Source organism: Lagenorhynchus albirostris, chromosome 7, assembly GCF_949774975.1.
Source record: "Lagenorhynchus albirostris chromosome 7, mLagAlb1.1, whole genome shotgun sequence".
In the NCBI taxonomy this organism is placed as follows: domain Eukaryota; kingdom Metazoa; phylum Chordata; class Mammalia; order Artiodactyla; family Delphinidae; genus Lagenorhynchus; species Lagenorhynchus albirostris.
Window position 1 is genome coordinate 2,834,497 of NC_083101.1, and position 20,234 is coordinate 2,854,730.

The 20,234-nt window shown below is 61.5% G+C and overlaps 1 protein-coding gene across 5 annotated transcripts; it reads left to right on the plus strand.

Annotated features, from left to right (window-relative positions):
• The first annotated feature begins 908 nt into the window (after positions 1 to 908).
• Positions 909 to 19,197, plus strand: WDR5 (WD repeat domain 5). 5 transcript variants are annotated; one of them, XM_060153917.1, is made up of 16 exons: positions 909 to 1,014; positions 1,704 to 1,757; positions 3,477 to 3,562; positions 3,768 to 3,941; positions 4,607 to 4,715; positions 4,920 to 4,993; positions 5,678 to 5,767; positions 5,972 to 6,061; positions 6,185 to 6,268; positions 9,858 to 9,913; positions 13,877 to 13,923; positions 16,178 to 16,253; positions 16,882 to 16,915; positions 17,177 to 17,251; positions 17,779 to 17,866; positions 18,811 to 19,197. In XM_060153917.1, exons 4-16 carry the CDS (start codon positions 3,861 to 3,863, stop codon positions 18,909 to 18,911), a joined length of 1,005 nt encoding a protein of 334 aa, XP_060009900.1. In that variant the 5' UTR covers positions 909 to 1,014; positions 1,704 to 1,757; positions 3,477 to 3,562; positions 3,768 to 3,860; the 3' UTR covers positions 18,912 to 19,197. The 5 variants fall into 5 exon arrangements, with proteins under 5 accessions (XP_060009900.1, XP_060009902.1, XP_060009898.1 ...); XM_060153918.1 differs by lacking the exon at positions 909 to 1,014 and adding an exon at positions 1,112 to 1,330; XM_060153919.1 differs by lacking the exon at positions 3,477 to 3,562 and having other exon boundaries at positions 3,732 to 3,941.
• Positions 19,198 to 20,234: the final 1,037 nt, after the last annotated feature.

Consider the following 20,234-nt stretch of genomic DNA (forward strand, 5'->3'; position numbering starts at 1 on the left):
CATCCACGACTCTAAGACCTATGTGGGTAGCAGAAGTAGGGCAGTGGGGTGAGAATGCGCAGGCTTTGGGGTCAGAACGCCGGCTCCGGGTTCTCCTTGTGTCCCTGAGCCCTCCTCTCCAGGCCTCCCCTTCCCCACTTGTAACTGGAGGTGGTAATACCTGTCTGGGCCATCACCCTGCAGACGGCAGAGCAGCCCGCACGCAGTGACTGTTCGCATCTCCGCGCTGGGGGCTCAGGAGGGAGCAGGTGCGCCCCGCGGGCTCTCCGCACGGAGGGATCGGGAAGACCCGGATAACCCGGCCGCCGGCCTTGCGGGAGAGCTGGTGGGCGCAGTGCGGGGGACGCAGCTCCCAGAGCCCGGGTTCTGAACCTTCTGGAGCTCAGGTTCTTCGTTTCAAACTTGGAAGGTAAGGGCCCCTGTACGGGGGTGTCCCGAGATTAATGGAGACGCCACGCGGAGACACCGCCGGGGCCGGTCGGACGCTCTGGACGCCGTAGCCGCCGCTCCCCAGCGTGCGCGACGACGGAGGGACGCGACCGCACAGGTGCTCCAGCCCAGGAGAAACGTTAGGGCCCCGCCGCCCCGCGAATCTCGGGGGCGGGGTGCTCTCTCCTCCCTGGGCGCTGCTGCAGGGCGAGCTCAGGATGTGGACAATCGAGGGGCACATGAGCATTTCCTCTATGTATCTTCTCCCTACTTCAGTTTTCAGAAAGTGCAGGAGAAGGGCTGGAACCGGCCACCTTTGGGGTTAACGCCTGTAAGCAGGAGGCACGGGCAGCACACTGTCCCTTTAAGGCGTTGAGCCATGCCGAGGCGTTCTGCTCCTCTCCGCTCGCCGTAGCTGCCCTCCGAGAGGCCGGCTTTGTGCGTTTGCCCCGCCCCAGCAGTCCCCGCCCCGCGCGCGCGCGCACGCGCACTGTTGCTCCCCGCACCGCCTAGTTGAGCTCCCGCCCAGGCGGCGGCCGACGCGAAGCCTTGAGCGCCCGCCCCCGTCCCCCAACCGCCCGGCAGGTAAGTGGCGACCGCCCGGCCGGCAGGCACGCCCCGGGGGTGCGGAACCGGGACAGACGCTAGGTCCCCCCGCGCCGCCCGCCGCCGCACGTGTTCCGGCGGGCCCGGCCCGGCGCCGGTTCAGCCCCGCCGGGCCTCCCGGCGCAGAAGCCCCGCGCCCGCCGCCTCGCCTCCGGGTGCCCGCTCTGCGCCCCTCCTCCCCGCCGAGCGACCGGGCCCCGGCGGCCCCCTCCCCTGACCCGAACCAGCCCCAAACGGACCCGCACGGACCGCCGAGCCCCGGGGACCCCCGGCTTCTCCCGCCCCCAGCGGTCAGGTGACAAGCCCCCGGACCCGGGACTGCGACTTCCTCCTGCAGCCGGCGTGCGTCCCCCGTTTGCCTCCAGAGAAAGACCTCTGGGCCACCGAGCCATCCAGTGCCTGGATGTGGCGCGCTGTCCGCTCTTCTCTGCTGCAGAGGCTCCCTCACCCTAACCAGCTGCTCACCCCCAGCCGGGGGCAGCCAGGCCCCATCTCCCCCCGCGCGAGCCCGGGGCCGCAGGGGTGCGGGGCTGCCGGCATGAAGGGAGAGACCACCACGCTCTTGCTGTGAAGTCTCAGACCCCTTCTAGTCTGGCCTGCGAGAGCCATTTTGGGGGATGTGGAAGATGCTCCCTGGTAGTCCTCTCACCCCGTTTCTACCCGCCCAGGTCCGCTGTCGACATTGCCTCTGAGGTTGGCCCGGCCCCGTAGGAGGCGGAGAGGTAAGCCAGAACGCCCGCGTGTCTGAGAATCCAGGTGGGGTGCGGAAAACCGGGTTCCCTCGCTCTCAGTGGGCCTCGTTACCGCGTCTTCCCACACCCAGCGGCCCAGTCTCTGGGGTGGAGCCTAGTAATTTGCATTTTACTCCGAAGCTCCCCGAAGAAGTTCGGACGCTCAGCCTTGGGTGGTGTGGCTCACCTAGGTCCCAAGAGGGAGCAGGTAGCAAGTGATCTGGAGGCCGGCTGCAAACGTTGAGTCGAGAAGTTGTGTTTCTAAAAGTTTGCTGAATTTTTGTGTTGGTTTTTTGTGTGTTAATGTTTTGCTGGCAGGAGTTGAGCTGGGAGGGGCTGGGGACCTTTTCTGTAAGACCACCTATTGTATGTATTCCCAGCTCCTCACCTGAGGGCAGCAAGTTTGCGGGAGTCACACCACACTTCCTGGCAGGTCTTGATTTTTACTCTAGAAGGAGCTGCTGAGGCCTCTGGGCTGCCCTTTCCACCCCACGTGGAGCCTCTTCAGTTCCCACTGGTGTTTAGGTTGGACGCGCCCCGGGCTTCCCTTCTCTCAGCCCTAGTTGTGGTCTGCCTTTCTCAGATGCTAGGTTCTGTGAAACAGACCATCCAGCTCTCGTCCTTGGCTCCTTTCCCCCCACTTGTCCGGCTCACCCAGGGGAAGGCAGCACCTGGGTTAATTGGCACGGCCTGCTTGCGCTAAAGCTAATCACCAGGTAGGCAGCGTTTCCGGAGCGCCAGCTTTGTGCCCGCACTTTGCCCCCCCGCAGCTTTACTGACCTGCCCCTCCCCTCCCCCACCCTACTGCTTGGGCTTCGAGTGCTGCCGGATCCGTTCCTGGGCCGGGATCCTTGCCGCAGGTAACCCGCTGTGGCCTCACGGGGTGCTCTGCACAGCTGTGTTGCATTGTGATTTCGCTCCCCTCCTCTTGGATGAAGACTTGGGGACGTGTTCTTTTTGATGGCTTCTGTCCCGCCTTGGTGCGACAAGGAGCCCGTGCAAGCTTCCAGTTTTAAGCGCCGAGCTAGAATTTACAAGGTGTGAACGCGTTGGATTAACGGTGGTGTCAGCTTCCGGGAGTCGGCTGGCCAGTGATGCTTGCAGGATGTCTTGGTGGCTCTCCTCTGGAAAGGCGCCTTCCCTCGTTTCAGAGTCACCTGGTGTGCTTCTGTGCCACGTGTCCAAGTCGCGGAGTCTACTCCTGTGATAGAGGAAACCAGTCTCTTACCATGCAGCATTTGAGGGGTTCCTGTCTTCATGCCGAAACCTAATTGAGCTGCAGTCTCTTTCCCTCTTCTGCAGTGAGTTTGCTTGCAGAGTGTCCTTGCGTACTTCAGGTTGCTTTTAGGAAGCCTAGCGCTGGCGACTCCAGCAGGCTGGGCTGGCTCCAGTCTGTGCTTTTCCGGCTGTGTCTTGTCGTTGCTTCACCAGGGATGGAGAACCTCTCGGCTGTTAGCGTTTTGGAAGCAGCCTTGTGTCTGCCGCCTACACGTGGTGACCTTGGAGTCCCCGGGAGGTGTGGACCACTGGGGCCTGCTCTTGTGTTTTCAAACGTGGCTGTTAGCACTTTTGCATCACTTGGGATGTATTTAAGGATTTGGATGAGTTCCCAAACTTCTGCACCCTGTAGCTCAGTCTCCTGTAATTTGGCGTGTTTGCTTCCTGACAAGAAGTCTTTGGTTGATTTTTTTTTTTTTAAAATGCATCAAGGGCTCTTTGAAGAGAATTACGTTTTGTCTGCCTGGACTGTGCTGCATTTCAGACATGCGGTAACAAGATAGGAAGCACCCCTGAAGGTGGGTCTTGGACTCTGATCACAGAAGCGATGAGAGCAGCAGAGTACCTGCAAAGGACTAGCGAGGAGTTACGTGCAGAGGACCCTTAGTTTGGAACGGCACCTGCTACAGGGCTCAGTGAGGTGGTCAGATTTTTAAAATTCTTTTTCCTGGAAATTAATTTTTGAAGTGTGGTTTGTCTGTTGGCCTCGGTCCCCCACTGTAGGTTTGCATTAGCAGACAGCCCTTGCCACTGTGCGTCCTCCACTGGGAGCTGTGAACTCTACCCGCGTCGCTCTGCCTGGTGGGCTGCAGAGCCATGGCAACCGAGGAGAAGAAGCCCGAGGCTGAGGCCGCCCGAGCACAGCCCACCCCGTCGTCGTCGGCCACGCAGAGCAAGGCACGTCCCTGCGGGCTCCTGGGCACGAAGGCTGGGAGACCCTCGGGAATATTTCACGCCCGGAACTGTTTCCCCTCCCCTCCCCACCCCCCACTTAAATATTGCCCGTTTTTACTCCAAACTACATTCCCAGCCAGTCCAGTGCTGATTGTGGGCCGTGTCGGGGATTCCCAACCTGTCACTTGGGGAGGGGGCTTCACCAGCAGTACACATCCTTGGTCTTGATCGTAAGAGTCTGTGTGCGACCCGGGAAATGCCTCTTGTTCAGCACCTCGCCCCTGGCCCGCACAGTTCCCTGCGGAGGGCGGTGTGCAAACCCCTCCTGTAGACCGCGGGCGGGCCTCTCACCAAGGGCGCAGGCCTTCAGGGGTGCGTCGGGGAGCCTGACCTTGGGTGGGTGGGCTGCCGGAGGTTCCAGCTGCACTGGCGGGACTGCCTGGAGGGCGGCCTGGGTGACGGGGGCTTCAGGAGAGGCCGGGCTTGCGAGGGGATGCGCGGAGCCCGGGCTTAGGCGGGTGCGCCCCGGTGGACGAGGGCTCTGGGAAGCACCGTCACAGGGTAGGTGTGAGCGTGAAATTCGGCCTGGGCGCCAGCTCCACACTGGCGATCAGTGGGTTTGGACAGTGGTGGTTACTTTTCGCTGACTAGTACTCTCTCTTGAATAGCCCACACCTGTCAAACCAAACTACGCTCTGAAGTTCACCCTGGCCGGCCACACGAAAGCTGTGTCCTCCGTGAAGTTCAGCCCGAATGGGGAGTGGCTGGCGAGTTCGTGTAGGTGCCCCGGGGCTTCCCTGCGTGTCCCCTCGATGTGCCCGTGCCGGTTGTGATTCTGAAGGGACGGGCCCCGGGCCGGGGGGAGGCCGGGGTGGGTGCCGAGGACCGCGGCTCCCTAGGGGAGGCCTGTGTTGTGGGCAGCCCAGATTTTGGCCCCTCGATGACTGGAGACCTCGGTTGCTTTTCATTCCTTTCTTTCAGCTGCAGATAAACTCATTAAGATTTGGGGAGCATACGATGGGAAATTTGAGAAAACCATCTCTGGTCACAAGCTGGTAGGTCTCAACCTGGGCCGAAGTTGCTGCTGGACGTGGGTTGGGGCCCATCTTCGGGCTTGTCAGGTTAAGATTGAACCTCCCTGCCCCCAATTTTTGGGATAGTTACTTGTCTCTTGGGGTTTTTTTAATTAGTTAATTAATTTTTGGCTGCGTTGGGTCTTCACTGCTGTGAGGGGGCTGTCTCTAGTTGCGGCGAGCGGGGGCTACTCTTCGTTGTGGTGCGCGGGCTCATTGCAGTGGCTTGTCTTGTTGGGGAGCACGGACTCTAGGCACGTGGGCTTCAGTAGTTGTGGCTCGCGGGCTCTAGAGCGCAGGCTCAGTAGTTGTGGCGCACGGGCTCAGCTGCTCCGCGGCATGTGGGATCTTCCCGGACCAGGGCTCGAACCCGTGTCCCCTGCATTGGCAGGCGGATTCTCAGCCAGTGCACCACCAGGGAAGTCTGCCTCTTGTTTTTCAAGCAAATAGTTTTGACCAGATGAGTTTCTGCCCAGCTGTGAGGCCTGGCAGAGCCACGGAGAGCAGGCTTCTGGGCCTGGCCTGCGGGTTCAGGCTGTTTGGTCAGCACGAACCAGAGGGAGTGGCCTGCTTAGTTATGTCCAGTTGGACGTTGAGGATTTGACTTTTGCTGGCTAATCCCGTTTTGCCGAGGTAGTGACTGTGACTGTGTGCTTCCTCCCCCAGGGAATATCTGACGTGGCGTGGTCCTCAGATTCTAACCTCCTTGTTTCTGCCTCAGATGACAAAACCCTGAAGATATGGGACGTGAGCTCGGTGAGCTGCATGGGCCCCTCCTTGGGAAGCGCGTGCGTTTGGGGAAGGGGCTCGGGGTGGGACTGCGTTTGGGGAGCAGCCGTGCTTGTCGTCAGAGGGGCTTTACAGCTGTGGCGGGTCAGCTGCTGATGGGTTTAGCCTGACGGCTGACGTTTGAAGAAACAACCACTGGGAATGACTTAGTCTCACAACACTTCCTCTCAGGGAAAGTGTCTGAAAACCTTGAAGGGACACAGCAATTACGTCTTTTGCTGTAACTTCAACCCCCAGTCCAACCTCATCGTCTCGGGCTCTGTGAGTTTGGGGCCTCCCCAGGGGCAGGGGTGAACCGGGGGCCGTCCTGGGGGCTTGGGGGCCAGCGAGTCTGTCCCGTCCGAGCCCCCGGAGAACCACTGCCACCTGCCCCTCTGTCTCCAGTTTGACGAAAGCGTGAGGATATGGGACGTGAAGACGGGGAAGTGCCTCAAGACCCTGCCCGCGCACTCGGACCCCGTCTCAGCCGTGAGTGCCCCCCGCCCAGCCAGGTTGCGGCGCTCGCCCGACAGCAGGGCCATGAGTGGAGACTGGGCTCAGGGTTCGGTGCCCGTGGGAGGCGGGGCGGGGAGGCGGCCCTGCCCGGAGGCTTGCAGAGCAGGCGGGAGCGCGGGCAGCGTGGGTGTTGCGTGGAGCCACCTTTGGTGGGTGGGCAGAGGGCCCTGGGGGCCGGGTGGCCCAGTCGTGGGTGAGGCGGTGGGAAGGTGGGGCCCCGCGAGCGTGCTGCACGCGCGGTCCAGGGCTGCTGCCAGCGCACAGGATGAACAGGCAGGGGTTAAACTACACGCGTGTCATGAACGGCTCCATTTACAAACGGCCAAAGTATTTCTTTGTCAGCGAAGGGCCCGAAGTGGTTTCTTAGCCAGGTTTGCCTTTTGGAAAGTGGAAGGGGTCACGTATAGACAGCTTGTTCGCTGTTACCGAGGACGTGGTCCTCCTCAGGTTCTAGACTTGTGGAGGTGAGTGACTTTAAGTGGCTTCAGCCTTGGAAGCCCTTTGTCCAGCGGGGCCGTGGGCAGAGCCCTGACCCCCTGGGGGACGCGTAACGTGTGCTGGTCGAGGCTGCCTGGCGCGGTGCTGGCCCTGTGTCACGGCCAGTGCCTGCGTCTGCGGGGAAGGCGCCCCTGCCGTCTGGGCCCCGGGCCCTCCTGAGCCTGTGCCGTCGCTCCTCTGTCCTCTGCTCTGGGGACCCCGTCTGAGCCGAGCTGGCTTCCAGACAGGCCGCAAATGGGCATGTGTGAAGTAACCAGGAGATAGTCGGAGTGAAGGCCATGAGTGGAAAGAGTTCTGTCTGTGTTGCAGTGGTCAGGGATGGGGCTCTGATCGCAAGCGGTGGTAGGATTTTTAAAGTCTTTGCTTCCTACAAAAGTAACGTGTGCTTATTTTTAAAGAAGGCAAGAGGCAACGTGGCGCGTAGCAAATCAGAGTCTTCTGAGCTCCCGTCCTCAGAGGCAACTGCGCACAGCTGGCAGCTACCGTCTGGGGGTTTCGGTTTTTTAAGTGCGTGTTTTCCAGCCCACCCCCCCTTGTCGGATGGCGGTGGTGCTACGGGACAGCGACATCCTGCTCCAGCTTGCGCACCGCAGGAAGGTCTCGGACACCTTCCGGCTCTGTGCCTGCAGGTGCTCGACACTCTCGTCGTCCCCCCGGGGACGCTGGCTTGTGACTTGCACTTTATGGAGAGAAGTGCAGCGCACGTCTGTTGAACAGCCTTGCACGCTTGTGCCACAGCGTCTGCGGGCAGGTGTCGGGGAGCACCGGGTCTGCGAGCGGTCAGCCTTTGCGAGGCCAGTCGTGGATCAGAGCCCTCAGGGTGCGTGGGCTTCCTGCGGTCTTCCGCCCCCTTGAGTCCAGCTGCTGTCCCCCTGCCTGGACTCCCCCATGTCAGTGCTTTCCTGAAGTCCCTGCTGTCCCCTTCCTCCATCCCGCCCCCTCTCCGCAGCTGCTGGCCTGTGCGTCTGCCTCACTTGCCCACTCTCTCCCTCCGCGGCGCGCCTGCAGGTGTCACCTCCAGGGAGCTCAGCGGCTGTCCGTCTGAGTCGGGACTTGGCGTCCCCACTGGGGTCTGTCTGTCCCCCCCTTCCTTCTGGGTAGCACTGACTTTCTGGCCGTCTTGCCCCTCACACCCGCGCGCTGGTCTGCCAGCGTGTGCCGGCGGTGCTGTCTGGACGTGGCTGGAACAGAGCGGAGCGCGGCCCTGGTGGGGCCGGCTTTGGGGCCCCGTGTCAGCTCGTCATCACCCAGCGAGGGGGCTTTGATCAGATCGTAGTTTGCAGGTTCAGAGGGACGAGTGTGATGAGATCCGCTGCTGTGAGTTGTAGGGAAAGCGGCTTCGGGAGGCTGACGAGCACGTGGCTCAGGAGTGGGGGGAGGGGGCGCCGTCAGCACCGCCGGGGGAGCAGGACGAGGATGGTGACGGCGGCCCTTCACGGGCCACACCATCCACGCGGAGGCCGCCAGCCACACACGGTAGCACCGCAGGCTGAGACATGCAGGAGTGGGCAATACGTAGGCTTCCAGCTTCTGAAGATCCCGTGCAACGGAAAGAACGTAAAGTGTCTTGTTTATAACTTTTAGCGTCGGTTACATGTTGAAGTAGTATTTCAGGTATATTGGGTCAAGTAAAAACCTGTCAGGTTTGTTTCACCTGTTAACTCCCCTGCTGCAGTGGCTAAGAAGTTTAAGTGGCACACGTGGCTCCATCACGGGCCCCTCGACGGTCTGGACGGTGGTTCTCCAAGCATGGTCCCCGGACCACCTCTGCTGGGAGCGTGCAAGATGTGCAGATTGTCGGGCCCGGCGCTGGGCTTTGACAAGCCCTCCAGGTGCTTCTGCTACACGTGGGTTTGTCCCCTGGGGACGCCTGGCACTGTCTGGAGATGTTGAGGTTTTCAACAACCAGATGCTACTGGCATCTTGTGAGTCAAGGGCGGGGGAGCTGCTACACGGGACAGCGCATAGCAAAGGAGTGTGTGAACCGTGTGTCAGTGGTGTGAGGACCAGACGCTGGTCTGAACCGTGGCGGCAGGCGGGCAGCCCCAGCCCTGTCACCAAGAAGTTGACCCGGGGCGTGACCCCCCATGGGACAGGCATCACACGTAGCAGGAAAGAGGGCGTTCCAGCGGGGAGTGTGTGTTGTAAAAAGGCTTTTCCTGCCCAGGACTCAAATGAAAACGATGGGAATTGATGAAGAACTCTAACTTCTGACGTTGTGATTCCTTCTGTATACACTGAGGTTCAGTTGGAAAAAAGAAAGAGGACAAAGGCAAAGGCAAACCACTTCTGAGAAAGGGACTGCTCACGTTGCCATTTCTTTATCAGACGATGTATCTCGCCTGTCTCTGTAGTGGGCAGTTAGGCATTCAGATACAATAACTGGTGTGGAAGTGTCACAGGTCAGCTTCTGGGCCCGGCACCCGATCTGGACATTGCACCTCTTCCCGGGCACAGAGTTTGGAGCAGCCTGGATCTTGTTCCTGCCCCGTCTGCAAAGCTCGAGTGTCGCAGGGGTTGGTGTCCGGGCCCTCGGAGCAGGAACCGGGCCGTCTTGTGATTCTGGGGGTGCTCAGCGTTACGCGGCTGGGAAAGCTCCGGAGTGTCTGAATAAGCGGGCATCCTTCTCCTGACTTCTCTGCCTTGTTCGATGGAAGTCGGGGAAGCCCTGGTCCCACTGCCCCCACGGCCATGCGGGTCCACAGACACGCTCTGGGCAGTGGGGCCTCCACGGAGCCAGCAGGTCTGGGTTGGTCGAGTTTGTGATTTAAATACTCAAGACGTGTTTCGGGGTTGGTGTTCTTTCTGTGGTTCAGTCTTCCGTCGTGAAACAAACTGACGGTTGCTTGAGACACCAGGTAAAAAATGACCGTTTTATCCACATTGCCTGTGGTCTGCGTTAGCATCCTGGGGAAATCAGAACTTAAAGCTCGCTCAGAATGCAGCAGGGTGCGTGTCCCTTTGTCGGGGGCCGGTGAACGGAAGGCCGTCCAGGTGAGGCGCAGTCTGTGTTGATGCTCTGACAGTAAGTTTCTTTTCCCCCCTCCCGCTCCTTCGTCCTCAGGTTCATTTTAATCGTGATGGATCCTTGATAGTTTCAAGTAGCTACGATGGTCTCTGGTAAGTGGAAGAGCTTTACTTCGTTGAGTCAGCAAGCGTTTAACGGCCTCCCCTTGCACCGTTGTGCCTCCGGGCGTCCAGCGGAAGCCTCTGCCTCGAGGGGCTTGGGCAGGCGGGGTGGCGGTGAGCGTGGCCGGGAGAGGGGGCTCCTGTCAGCAGCGAGGCCCCAGCCGGAGACGCGGGGAGGCGCTGCTGTCCTGGACGTGGCTCCCCGTGGACCCTGAAGGGGGCGCGTCCCAAGCTTGTGGCGCTGGTGGGGAGGTGGAAGGAAGGTGTGCTGACGTGAACGTCCGAGAGTGTCCATCGGGGCCGTCAGGGTCCTGAACAGGTGGATGAAAACAGGTCCCGTCACGGAGGGTGAGGAGGAAGGGTGGCGGGGGCGGGACATCCAGTCTAAGCGGATCGCGCTCGTGGCCTTGGCGCTGGTAGTGTAAGTGCCCTGTGGATGCTTTAAGAGACGCGAGGGAAGACGCGGAGATAAGCGTTTGAAATTTAACGTGGCACACGTGGGTATAAAGCATCAGGAGGTATCTGGGCTTGGAGGGTTGCGCGTCACAGCTCACCTGGTTACCGGGGAGGGGAACCTGGGGAGGGGGTGGGGTGGCAGCAGCCACCGGCCGGACCGATGGCCCGTGAAGGACTTCCCAGCTACGCGGGAGAAAGACAGGGTGGCTAGAAATTTGTCTACATTTAGTGAAAATAAAGTAGAGAAACTCGAGTAACATAAGTGATAACATGTAAGAGTACCGTGGAAGAAACGGAGCTCAGGGTGCTTGCTGGGCACTTACCGTGGGGGGGCGGGCTGAGCACCCCCAGGAAAGGCTGTCAGGTTTGGGTTAAAAGCCCTTCTGACTCTTGTTGTTTTCAAGAAACACACCTAAGACAAAGTGATGAGTCAAGGCTCGGAAAAGAAGGGTGGGCACGTGGGGTCGGGCAGGTGGGAAGCAGAGACCGAGTGTCAGCCGGGGAGACGCTGACGGAAATGCAGCAGGTGGGGCTGACGGGAAGGCTGAGAAAGCTCCGGCACCAGGCCCCACGGCCGCCCGAGGCTGCCTTGGGGAAGCTAGGGGTACAGGGAGCCAAAGTGTTTGTGAGGGAGTCCAGCCTGCTGCTTCGACTCCGACAGCAGGGGGCTTGGGGTTAGCGGCGCCGAGCGATGCCACAGGCTGTGTATCTGCTACAGAACTGCTGGTTTTCTTAAGCGTGTGGCACGTTCTCAGAATTGCTTGTGGACTGCCTCTAAAAGCTTTCTAAAGAAGTTAGGGGAAAGCAAAGCAGGCCAGAAAAGTAAGGGGAGGAAAGTTGTAAAGTTAGAAGGCGGAGAAAGGGGAAAGTGACAGGGAAATTTAAATAAGCTGTATCCTTCATAAGGCCCACAAAGTGGTCAGCCTTTATAAGCCTAAGTAAGGAAAAAGAGCAGAAACGTGCAAGACTAAACTAGAGAGGGGACGGGAATTCCCGGCGGTCCAGCGGTGAGGACTACGCGCTTCCACTGCCGTGGCCCGGGCTCAGTCCCTGGTTGGGAAGCTGATATCCAAGGTGCGACCCATGGCCAGAAAATAAAAAATAAAAAGGGGGTGGAAAAGAGCAGTTTCGGGGGGATGAGGGACGAGCAGGAGGATGCCTGGCCCACCTCTGAGCAGGCTGTGTAGACGGGGATTAATTCCGACTCCCTAAATTGAGCAAGGGGGTCACCATGGCGGAGATTGGAAAAAGCGGTTAAAGGGCAGAAAACTATATGGGCCCTATGATTCTACACTGGAATTGGGTTAAGTAACAGAAACTGCTAAGGCTGCTGGAACTGGACCGCAGGACAAGTCGGGGAGCCCCTGGTTCATTTCTGGGTCCAGCATGACCTAACTCCCCAGCTTGACTGCTAGTCCAAAAAAGACAACCACGGAGGACACTTCACTAGTGAATCTTGAGGTCACAATCCCAGGAAAATGTTACAAACTGAGTCCACAGTGTGTGGAAGAATAGTATTTCCTGACCAAGTGGGTTTGTGAGTCATGAGACGATTGTAGTAATGTGCCAACCAATAGGAAATTGAAAATCTAATAATTATACCAAGAAATTGGAGGCAGAGATCCGTATAATTTTCTTACCTGATAAAATCCAGCAGCCATTCCTAATGAAAACTCCAGCAACATAGGCCAGTGTCACAGACTGTTTAACAGAAACTTAATAATCACGTTTATAGCAAGTGGTTAACGTGCCACATCCATTTCTGCTAGAATCGGGCAAAAGTCATGCCCATCTCCTTCAGCATTTGGTGCTATTTGGAATTTCTAGCTAACGTGGTAAGAAGATAAAGTCATTGTGTGAAAACTGGATAGAGACTTATCTCTCTGTAGGTGGAACATTTATATGGTTTTTTTTTTTTTTGCGGTACCCGGGCCTCTCACTGTTGTGGCCTCTCCCGTTGCGGAGCACAGGCTCCGGATGCGCAGGCTCAGCGGCCATGGCTCACGGGCCCAGCCGCTCCGCGGCATGTGGGATCTTCCCGGACCGGGGCACGAACCCACGTCCCCTGCATCGGCAGACGGACTCTCAACCACTGCGCCACCAGGGAAGCCCTGTATGTTTTTTAAAACTTAAAAATCACGTATTTGTACTTTACAAATAGGGACTCATTTAAGCCTCACAACAGTCCTGTGACTCGGGTACTGGATGGTCGCCATCCCCGATCCTCAGTTGGGAAGCTGAGGCAGGGATAAGCCCCTGCCCGCCATCCCCGAGCTGGTCAGCGAGAGAGCCAGGGTCCGGAGCACAGCTCGGGCTCTGGAACCCAGGCTCTGAGCCACCGAGCCTGCGGGTTACAGAACGTGGACGGGCACTTGGTGAGGTCACTGTTTGCAGATTGACAGTGTTTCGCTATCCTGGGAGCTACCAGTTAGTGGATGAGAGCAAGTTCCCCCGTAAGAGTCACAGAAGCATCGGGGTGCTTAGAATGCGATTAACAAAAGAGAGCGAGGCCTGTATGCAGGAAATGGTAAAATGTAACCAGAGGGACACAAAGCAAAGAGGGAGGGACGGGGACCAGGCACGTCCTCATCCTGGCGGTGGGGAACGCCCGTCTCCTGGGCTGGTATGCTGTAAGCGGTTCGATTTAGAACCCCTCCAACTAGATAAAGTGAATTTAAAATTCTTAGAGAAGCGTAAACTGAGTTCTCTGCCAATAGAATTAAAACAAACAGCGAGTGGGGGAGTGATGTTTCTGGGTGTTAAAACCCGAGACACAGTTACTGCGGCCCCCAGGGCGGGATTGGCTCCGAAGGGCTGCAGGTGGGACAGTGAACGCTTGGGCGATAACCCCTGCGTTCCCGTTACCTGTAAAACCCGCGTGCCCTCGACCCAACGCCCGCCCCCATCGCTGGGCATCTGTGCTCCAGAAGCGTCCGCGCAAATACACCACCATGGTTCCCAAAACAGGGTGTTGTGTTGGCAGAAATCACAGAAACACTGAGGTTGCAGCGACGGGATACCTGGCGCGTCCCGTTGGGGAATAGCGGCCCTTTGAGTGGGTTCTCTTGCTCCTGAACTAGGGGACGTCCAGAAAAGTGCCTACGATATCCTGTTTTTATAAAAAGCACTCTGCCCCAGGGACCGTGTGCTTGGCGTGTTTTCGCGTGGAGAGCCCTGCAGGGACGCAGGTCGGGCTGTTGGCCTCGCGGCCGTGGGTGTGCGGAGAGGGCCGGTCGTCCCCCCTGGCTGTCCCAGCTGTTGCGATGAGCGCGCTGCTCCGTGGTGAAGGCAGCAAGAGCACACGCGTGCGGTCTGCACGTGCGGTCTGCACGTGCCGCGCCCGTTCTGGTCCCCAGGGCTCAAGGGAGTGGTTGTGAACGGTGACTGGAAAAGCGAGATAGGACTGGCTGTGGCTTGGTCCTGAAACATCCGCATTGAGAGCCTGGAACATAGGAAGCCGCTCGCTCGTAGTCACCTGCTGTGCTCGTTGCTTTGCAGTCGGATCTGGGACACCGCCTCGGGCCAGTGCCTGAAGACACTGATCGGTGAGTACCGCCGGCTCCCGCTTGCAGGGGGGCCGCGTCCCAGGGGACAGTCTGCCGGGTTGGCTGTGGTGGCTTCTCCCACGCTTCCTGCCCTCCGTGTGTGGTTCTCTGGAAGCCTCCCTCTCTCCCCACTGGACCTACTCCCTCTGGGAGGGCTCCCCCTCTCCTGAGCGGTTCCGTCTCCCATCCGCTCCTTCCTGATTGGCTCTCCCTTCTGGCCTCGCGTGGCGCTGCCCGGCGGTGTCCTCTGAAGGACCCGCAAGACCCTCGGACTCTGCCCGCGCTCAGCAGACCCTTGTCTTCCTCCCCGGCCTTGGGGACCCTCTGCTTGGGTCATTCCTTCAGCACATGGGGTCGAGCCCCTGCCCTCAGTGAGCCCTGTCTGCTGGGGGTGCAGAGATGGGGGGAGGAAGTGGGCAAGGGGCCCCGAGGTCTCTGCACATGGGGCTGGGCTGTGCCTTGGGGAGGAGGGGAGGGCGGCACGGAGTGGAAGGACAGCGTGGTCTGGGCGGCAGCTGGTGCTGCTGAGTGTGGGGAGGGTGTGGCCAGAGGGTGGCCTCGGGCCTGGGAAGGCAAGCGAGAGATGGAGCCCTGGAGGGGTCCGGTCACGGACTCGGCGGGAAGGTCTTTGCAGTGTCGGCGGGAAGGTCTTTGCAGTGTCGCGTTGAGCAGGCAGGGCTGCCAGGGCGGGGCGCCCACCTGAGCCTCCTGCGCCCGGCTGTCCTGGGAACAAGCGTGGCTGTGAGAGTGCGCTGGGACCACCGTGACAGGACACCGCGGGCTGCGCGGCTTCAGTAGCAGAGACCCGTCCCCACTCCCTGGCGGCCAGATGTCCAAGGTCAGGGCTGGCCGGGCCGCTTCTCCCGAGGCCGCTCCTTGGCCTTCTCAGCGTGTGCTCGCGTGGTCGTCCGCTGCGTGGGCTCCTGCTGTCCCCACCTCCTGCTCTGACAGGGACGCCGGTCAGACTGGCTTGGGCGCCCCCCCCCCCCCCGCCTTATTTTAACTTAGCCCACCTCCAGGATGCTGTCTCCCAGGTGCCGGGCTAGGGCTTCAGCAGGAGAACCGGGGAGGGACACAGCGGCCTCTGTGGTTTTCTTGCTCTGCGAGGGGGGCCACCCTTATGACGCGCGTCCTTCCCCCGACCGTGGCATCTCCCTGTGTCTGTCGCGCTGTCTTCCCCCCCGAGGCCTGGGTGGCCACTTCCGCCTGGTGGGAAGTGTCCTCGTGCCCGGACGGCCGAGCGCGGGCAGTCCCTGCAGCCGCCCCGCAGCTGGGTGGGAAGCCGAGGCCAGAGAGGTTGACGGCCGGCAGCAGCGAGCGATCTGGGGCCGGGCCGGGAGGGGCGGTGGGGAGCCAAGTCCCGTCCCGTTTCTAACCTCGGGTCTAGGGCGTTAGAACCTCGGGCGTTGATGGGCAGCCCCGCGGTGCTTCGCTGTCGGAGCCTGGTTAGACCTCTGGGCACTGCCTCCTGTCGTCTGAGCTGGGGTGGGGGGGGCCTTCCGTGTGGCCCGGCGACCGGGTGGCCCTCGCCTGCTTCTCGTGGGCATTTTCGGTGTCGGGGACCAGCTGGAGGGAGCAGAGGCCCCCGGTGCGCGGGGGGCAGGCCTGGGCCTCCCGAGGTGGTGATGCGCGTGCTGCTCCGCGCCTGGTGCTCGGGACACGTGGCCGCGCTGGCCCCCCCCAGGGCGCACGCCCAGGGCTCCCCTCGCTCAGGCAGGGACACCCTCCTCCCGAGGAGGCGTGGGACCGTCACAGAGCCCCAGCGCCTCCTGGGCGTGGCTCCCATGCCAGCGGCTGAGAGGGTGGCAGGGCCTCTGACCCGCCTTACCAGGGCCACCCTGGGGCGCGCGCTCTGCCCAAGCGTCGGGAGCAAGGGTGCGCTGTGACGTCGCCAGGGTTGTTTCCGGGGAGAAATTACACGCCTTCCGCTGTAACCATGCAACCGGAGAGCGCCTGCCTGAGCCCCTGTGTTCTCAGGGGGATAGTTCCTCGGTTTAGCTGGGTGTTTGCAAACTCCCTCCTGTGAGGAAGGCGATCCCGAGGCCGACTGGCCGCAGGGCCTTCGCCCCTGAAGCCCTGGGGTCATGGGGTCACTGGGAGAAGCGGCTCTCACGCTGGCATGAGCAGTGGGTGAGGGAGGTGGCCGGCCCTGGGGACGCCCGCGAGGGGCGGGGTCGGCGCAGGTGGCGGTGAGGGAGCCCCCCTTCCCGGAGAGCCAGTGCCCCGCTGGCAGCCGTCTCTGTGCTCCATGCAGACGATGACAACCCTCCCGTGTCGTTTGTGAAGTTTTCTCCGAATGGCAAGTACATCCTGGCCGCGACCTTGGACAAGTAAGTGCTTCCATCCCCGGCGTGGCGTGCGGCCAGGCCCGTTGCCCCCCAGGGCCGGATTCCCAGCGTGAAAGACGATTCATCCCGCTGGGGCTGGGCTCCGGACGTGGGTGCCACGCTGGGAGGGCCTGTCTGTGTGGGGGCTGGATCTCAGGTTGTTGGCTCCGTGGTCACCGTGTCCTGTCTGAGGTGGTGGCGGGCACGGTGGCCTCGAGGTGCGGGGCCCCGTTCTGCCCGGGCACCCTGCTTCTCCCCCAACACGCTTCCGGGCAGATGTCACTGGCCACCGGCCGCCCTCCCGGGAGGTGGTTGGCACTCGGCCTCCTGTGCACCGTGGGCTGCCCTCAGGTGGGCTTGCCGGGTCGGCCCCCATGGGAGGAGGAAGGACTGCCCTGGACGGGGCTTCTCCTGTCCCTTTCTGGCAGCAGCGAGGACCCCTTATTGGCTTAGGGACACTGAGTAGCTTCCTTTAGAAAAGTGTCCTTGACCCACAAATGCTGGAGGCCCCACACTCTGCTCGGGTGTCCTCACGGTCCCTGGACGCCGTGCGTGCGGGGCACCTGCACCCGGAGGGGGTGGGGCGGCCGTGGTGGAGGGCACTGACCCGCCCCCCCCCTCTGCCTTGCAGCACGCTGAAGCTCTGGGACTACAGCAAAGGCAAGGTGAGCGGCGGGCGGGGCTCGCAGAGGGCTCGTGTGGGGTCCTGGGCTGTGGCCGGAGGGGCCCAGGAAGCGGCTCTGCACGTTGCTTTGGTGCACGTTGCCTGACGACTCACGTTAAAGCTGGACCCGGGCGGGTTGTGCGGGGGGGGGGGGGGCACGGTGCTCTTCAGAGCCATCCAGTCGCTGTAAGATGCCTGGACGGGGGCAGCACCTAGGATGCAGGGCGGTCGTGACTGAGCTGACGTCCCCTGGCCGTTTCAGTGCCTGAAGACGTACACGGGCCACAAGAATGAGAAGTACTGCATATTTGCTAATTTCTCCGTCACTGGAGGGAAGGTAAGTCGTCTCCCAGCTCAGGAGCTGCTCCCGGCCCCTTCCTGAGACGGGCCTTGTACTCTCACCCACAAAACAAACAGGAATTTCCTGTTTTTTAACCAAAATGAAGTCACGCCACACAAAGTGCTGGTGACTCTCACTTGTTTTGGGGTGTCCTGTCCTGGCTGCTTGGGGCCCGCAGGCTCCGTTGTCACGCCGAGGCCTCCTGGGAGTCGGTCCCTGGTGGGTTCTGGTCCCTTGCGGGCGGGCGGCCCTCGCCCAGCCCCCAGGCTCAGACTAAGGAGCTGATGGTGACGAGCAGCCCAGCTGCGACTGACGGCAAACGTCAAACGTGGCGACGGAGTTGAGGAAACAGCTTCTGTCCCAGAGGCGCCTGGAGACGCGTGGCGGGCCGCGCATCAGCCTCTGCACGGGAGGAGGGCAGGGGCTCGGGGCCCACACGGGGGCGGGTGTGCCGTGGGGTGCAGGGTACTGTCCGTGCACATGTGCGCCCTGACCCTGCTCTCTCCCCCTTCGTCTGTGACCAGTGGATTGTGTCGGGCTCGGAGGACAACCTGGTCTACATCTGGAACCTGCAGACCAAGGAGATTGTACAGAAGCTTCAGGGCCACACAGGTGAGCTCGGCATCTGTGCCGCCGCCCTCCTGCGCCTGGTGCCCCGGGAAGCCCGACCCAGCGCACGTGGGCACCTTGGGCTGCCTCCGCTGCCTCCTCTCCTCGCCCGCGGGTGACTGGGGGACGCTGCCCGTTTTGGGGCTGCTTGCGGCGGGGGGTGGGGGTGGTGTGGTCCTGGCTCCCGCAGCCTGAGGCCACAGCCTTTAACCTCTTCTTCCTGTCGGCTGGGCTGCCCGGCCCCATAGCCCATGCGGGCGCTGTGGCCTGTCCTGCGTGGAGGTGGCGCGGGGAGCGGGGACGCCCGCCGTCACGCCGGCTGCCCTCCGGGCCGCTGCTCTTCCCCCGTGCTCAGTGGAGAGTGGTGTTGAGCCCGTTGAGAATCAGATCAGAGTGACACCCTCCTCCCTAAGAAGGCAGCTCCGCCTGGGAGCAGGGCCTGACCCCGGAGGCCGGCACCGGCCTTCGGCCTCCATCGTTGGCCTGTTGCTTCTCCTCTGCTGTGCGGGCAGGACGCTCAGAGGCTCATTTGAAGCCACTCAGGCCACAGGGAAAATTCTGGGGTTCGTTTTATTTAAAAGCTACAAGCGCATTAACCTGACCAACCCCAAGTGGCAGCTCGCGGGATCTGCTGTCCCCGCCCTGGTGGACTCGCAGAGTTGGCCCCTCGGGGCGTCCTGGGGCCCAGCGCTGGTGGAGGGGGGCAGCCCCGGGCTCTGGTCCAGGTGCAGAGGGCGCAGTGTTGACACCGTGAGACCAACAGCGGCCCCCCCAGCTGTGCCCCCGGCCCGTGCGGCGCCCCAGCCTCCGGGCCGGGTTCTGGGCTGGGAGCCCCTGCTGTCTTCCTGCTCGGGCCCTGGGCTCTGTTTGCTGAGTGCACCGCGGGCAGGGCCCTGTGGGGAGGGGCCGGGTCCAAGGAAGGAACTGTTGTCGGCTGTCGTTTCCAGACGTTGTCATCTCGACCGCCTGTCACCCGACCGAGAACATCATCGCTTCGGCCGCCCTGGAGAACGACAAGACGATCAAGCTCTGGAAGAGTGACTGCTAGGCCCGCCGCGCGGGGGCTGTCGGGAAGCCCACCCGGACTGGCGGGGGCGCGGCTCCCGGAGGGGCTCCCGGGGTCCGGGCCTGGGGGCCGGAGGGGCTGGGCCTGAGCCGCCTCTGAAGACGACTTGCCTGGGGCGTGTCTCCCACTGGAGGGTTCTAGAAGTTGCTGGTGAAGTTTCTCGCCAATTCCTCTCACCGTTGGGGAAGAGTTCCTAGTCTGTGTTGTGTTCAAAGAGAGTCAACAGAAATTTTTAATTTTTTATTACAAAAAGGTGAAGTTCAATTTACCACGAGTTGTGTGTTTTTCCAGTAACTGTTCTGTACGGTTTATGCGATGTTATTACCCAGTGCCAGCGCTGTGACCACGGCTGTGTTGCTGCCACGGCTTCTGGCCGCCAGCCTGGCCCGCCCGAACTCGGGGGTTGCCCCGTCAGTGCTCAGCAGATGCCCTGGAGACACTGGCCCGCCTGTAGCAGTAGCCACGTGTCTCGAGTCTTTCTGGGAAGCGCAGAGCGGCGTGCACTGACGTCCGGGTAAAAGCCTTCTGTGTTTTGGGGTGGTTGCCCCTGTGCTGTTGGCGTGGCGACCACACTCAGGGCTTCCGTTTGTCCCACGGGTGGTCACACTACAGGCAGCGCCTCAGGCTGTAATGAAGGTGGGGTCGTGTGCGCGTGTGGCAGCCGAGTTCTCAGCAAAGCTTTCCTCCATGCGGCTCTTTTAGGAAAAGTCTCGGTTGGCAGGAGGTTGAAAGGATTTTTCTCAAGACAGGTCCCCCGAGTGATGTGCCCACTCCTTCCTTGTCCACGCGGGGTCCGGGGCCGCAGAGGGCGAGTCAGCTGTCCCCGCGGGCTAATGGCGCGTAGATGTGGGGCCACGGGAAGGAGGCGGGGGGCCTAGTTGGGATGGTGCCGGGGACCCTGCGATGTCATCCTGTGGAACGTGGCGGACGCTGGCGAGGGCGGGGGTGTGGGCGCCCCGGATCTGGGGCGCACAGGCTGCTGCCCGCCCCCGCCGCCAACCGCGGGACCCACGGGCTTGGGAGCCGGCCCCTCGCCGGGAGCTGGGTGTCATCCGCCCTCCTCGCGCACCCAGCGGCTCTGCTTGCTGGGTCAGGGGCCTCTTTCCTGCCGTTGGGAGTGGGGTGTGGGGCGCACCGGACTGCAGGGCAGTGTTGTCGCAGAGCCGCTGCCGTCCACAGGGACCCCTCCCTGCAGCCAGGCCACCCTGGGGTTCCGATCCCGCCTGTGGCCCCGAGACCTTTGCTGGGGAGGCGCGTCCCCTGCCTGATGCCGGGCGGCGGGGCCAGTCCTTGGGCTCCGGGGGT

Excerpts from the sequence above, each read along its gene's own strand:
- WDR5 (XM_060153917.1), top strand. The coding sequence starts at position 3,861 with ATGGCAACCGAGGAGAAGAAGCCCGAGGCTGAGGCCGCCCGAGCACAG. Across the intron at positions 5,768-5,971 it reads AGATATGGGACGTGAGCTCG|GGAAAGTGTCTGAAAACCTT; the intron begins GTGAGCTGCATG and ends ACTTCCTCTCAG. Across the intron at positions 13,924-16,177 it reads GTGCCTGAAGACACTGATCG|ACGATGACAACCCTCCCGTG; the intron begins GTGAGTACCGCC and ends TGCTCCATGCAG.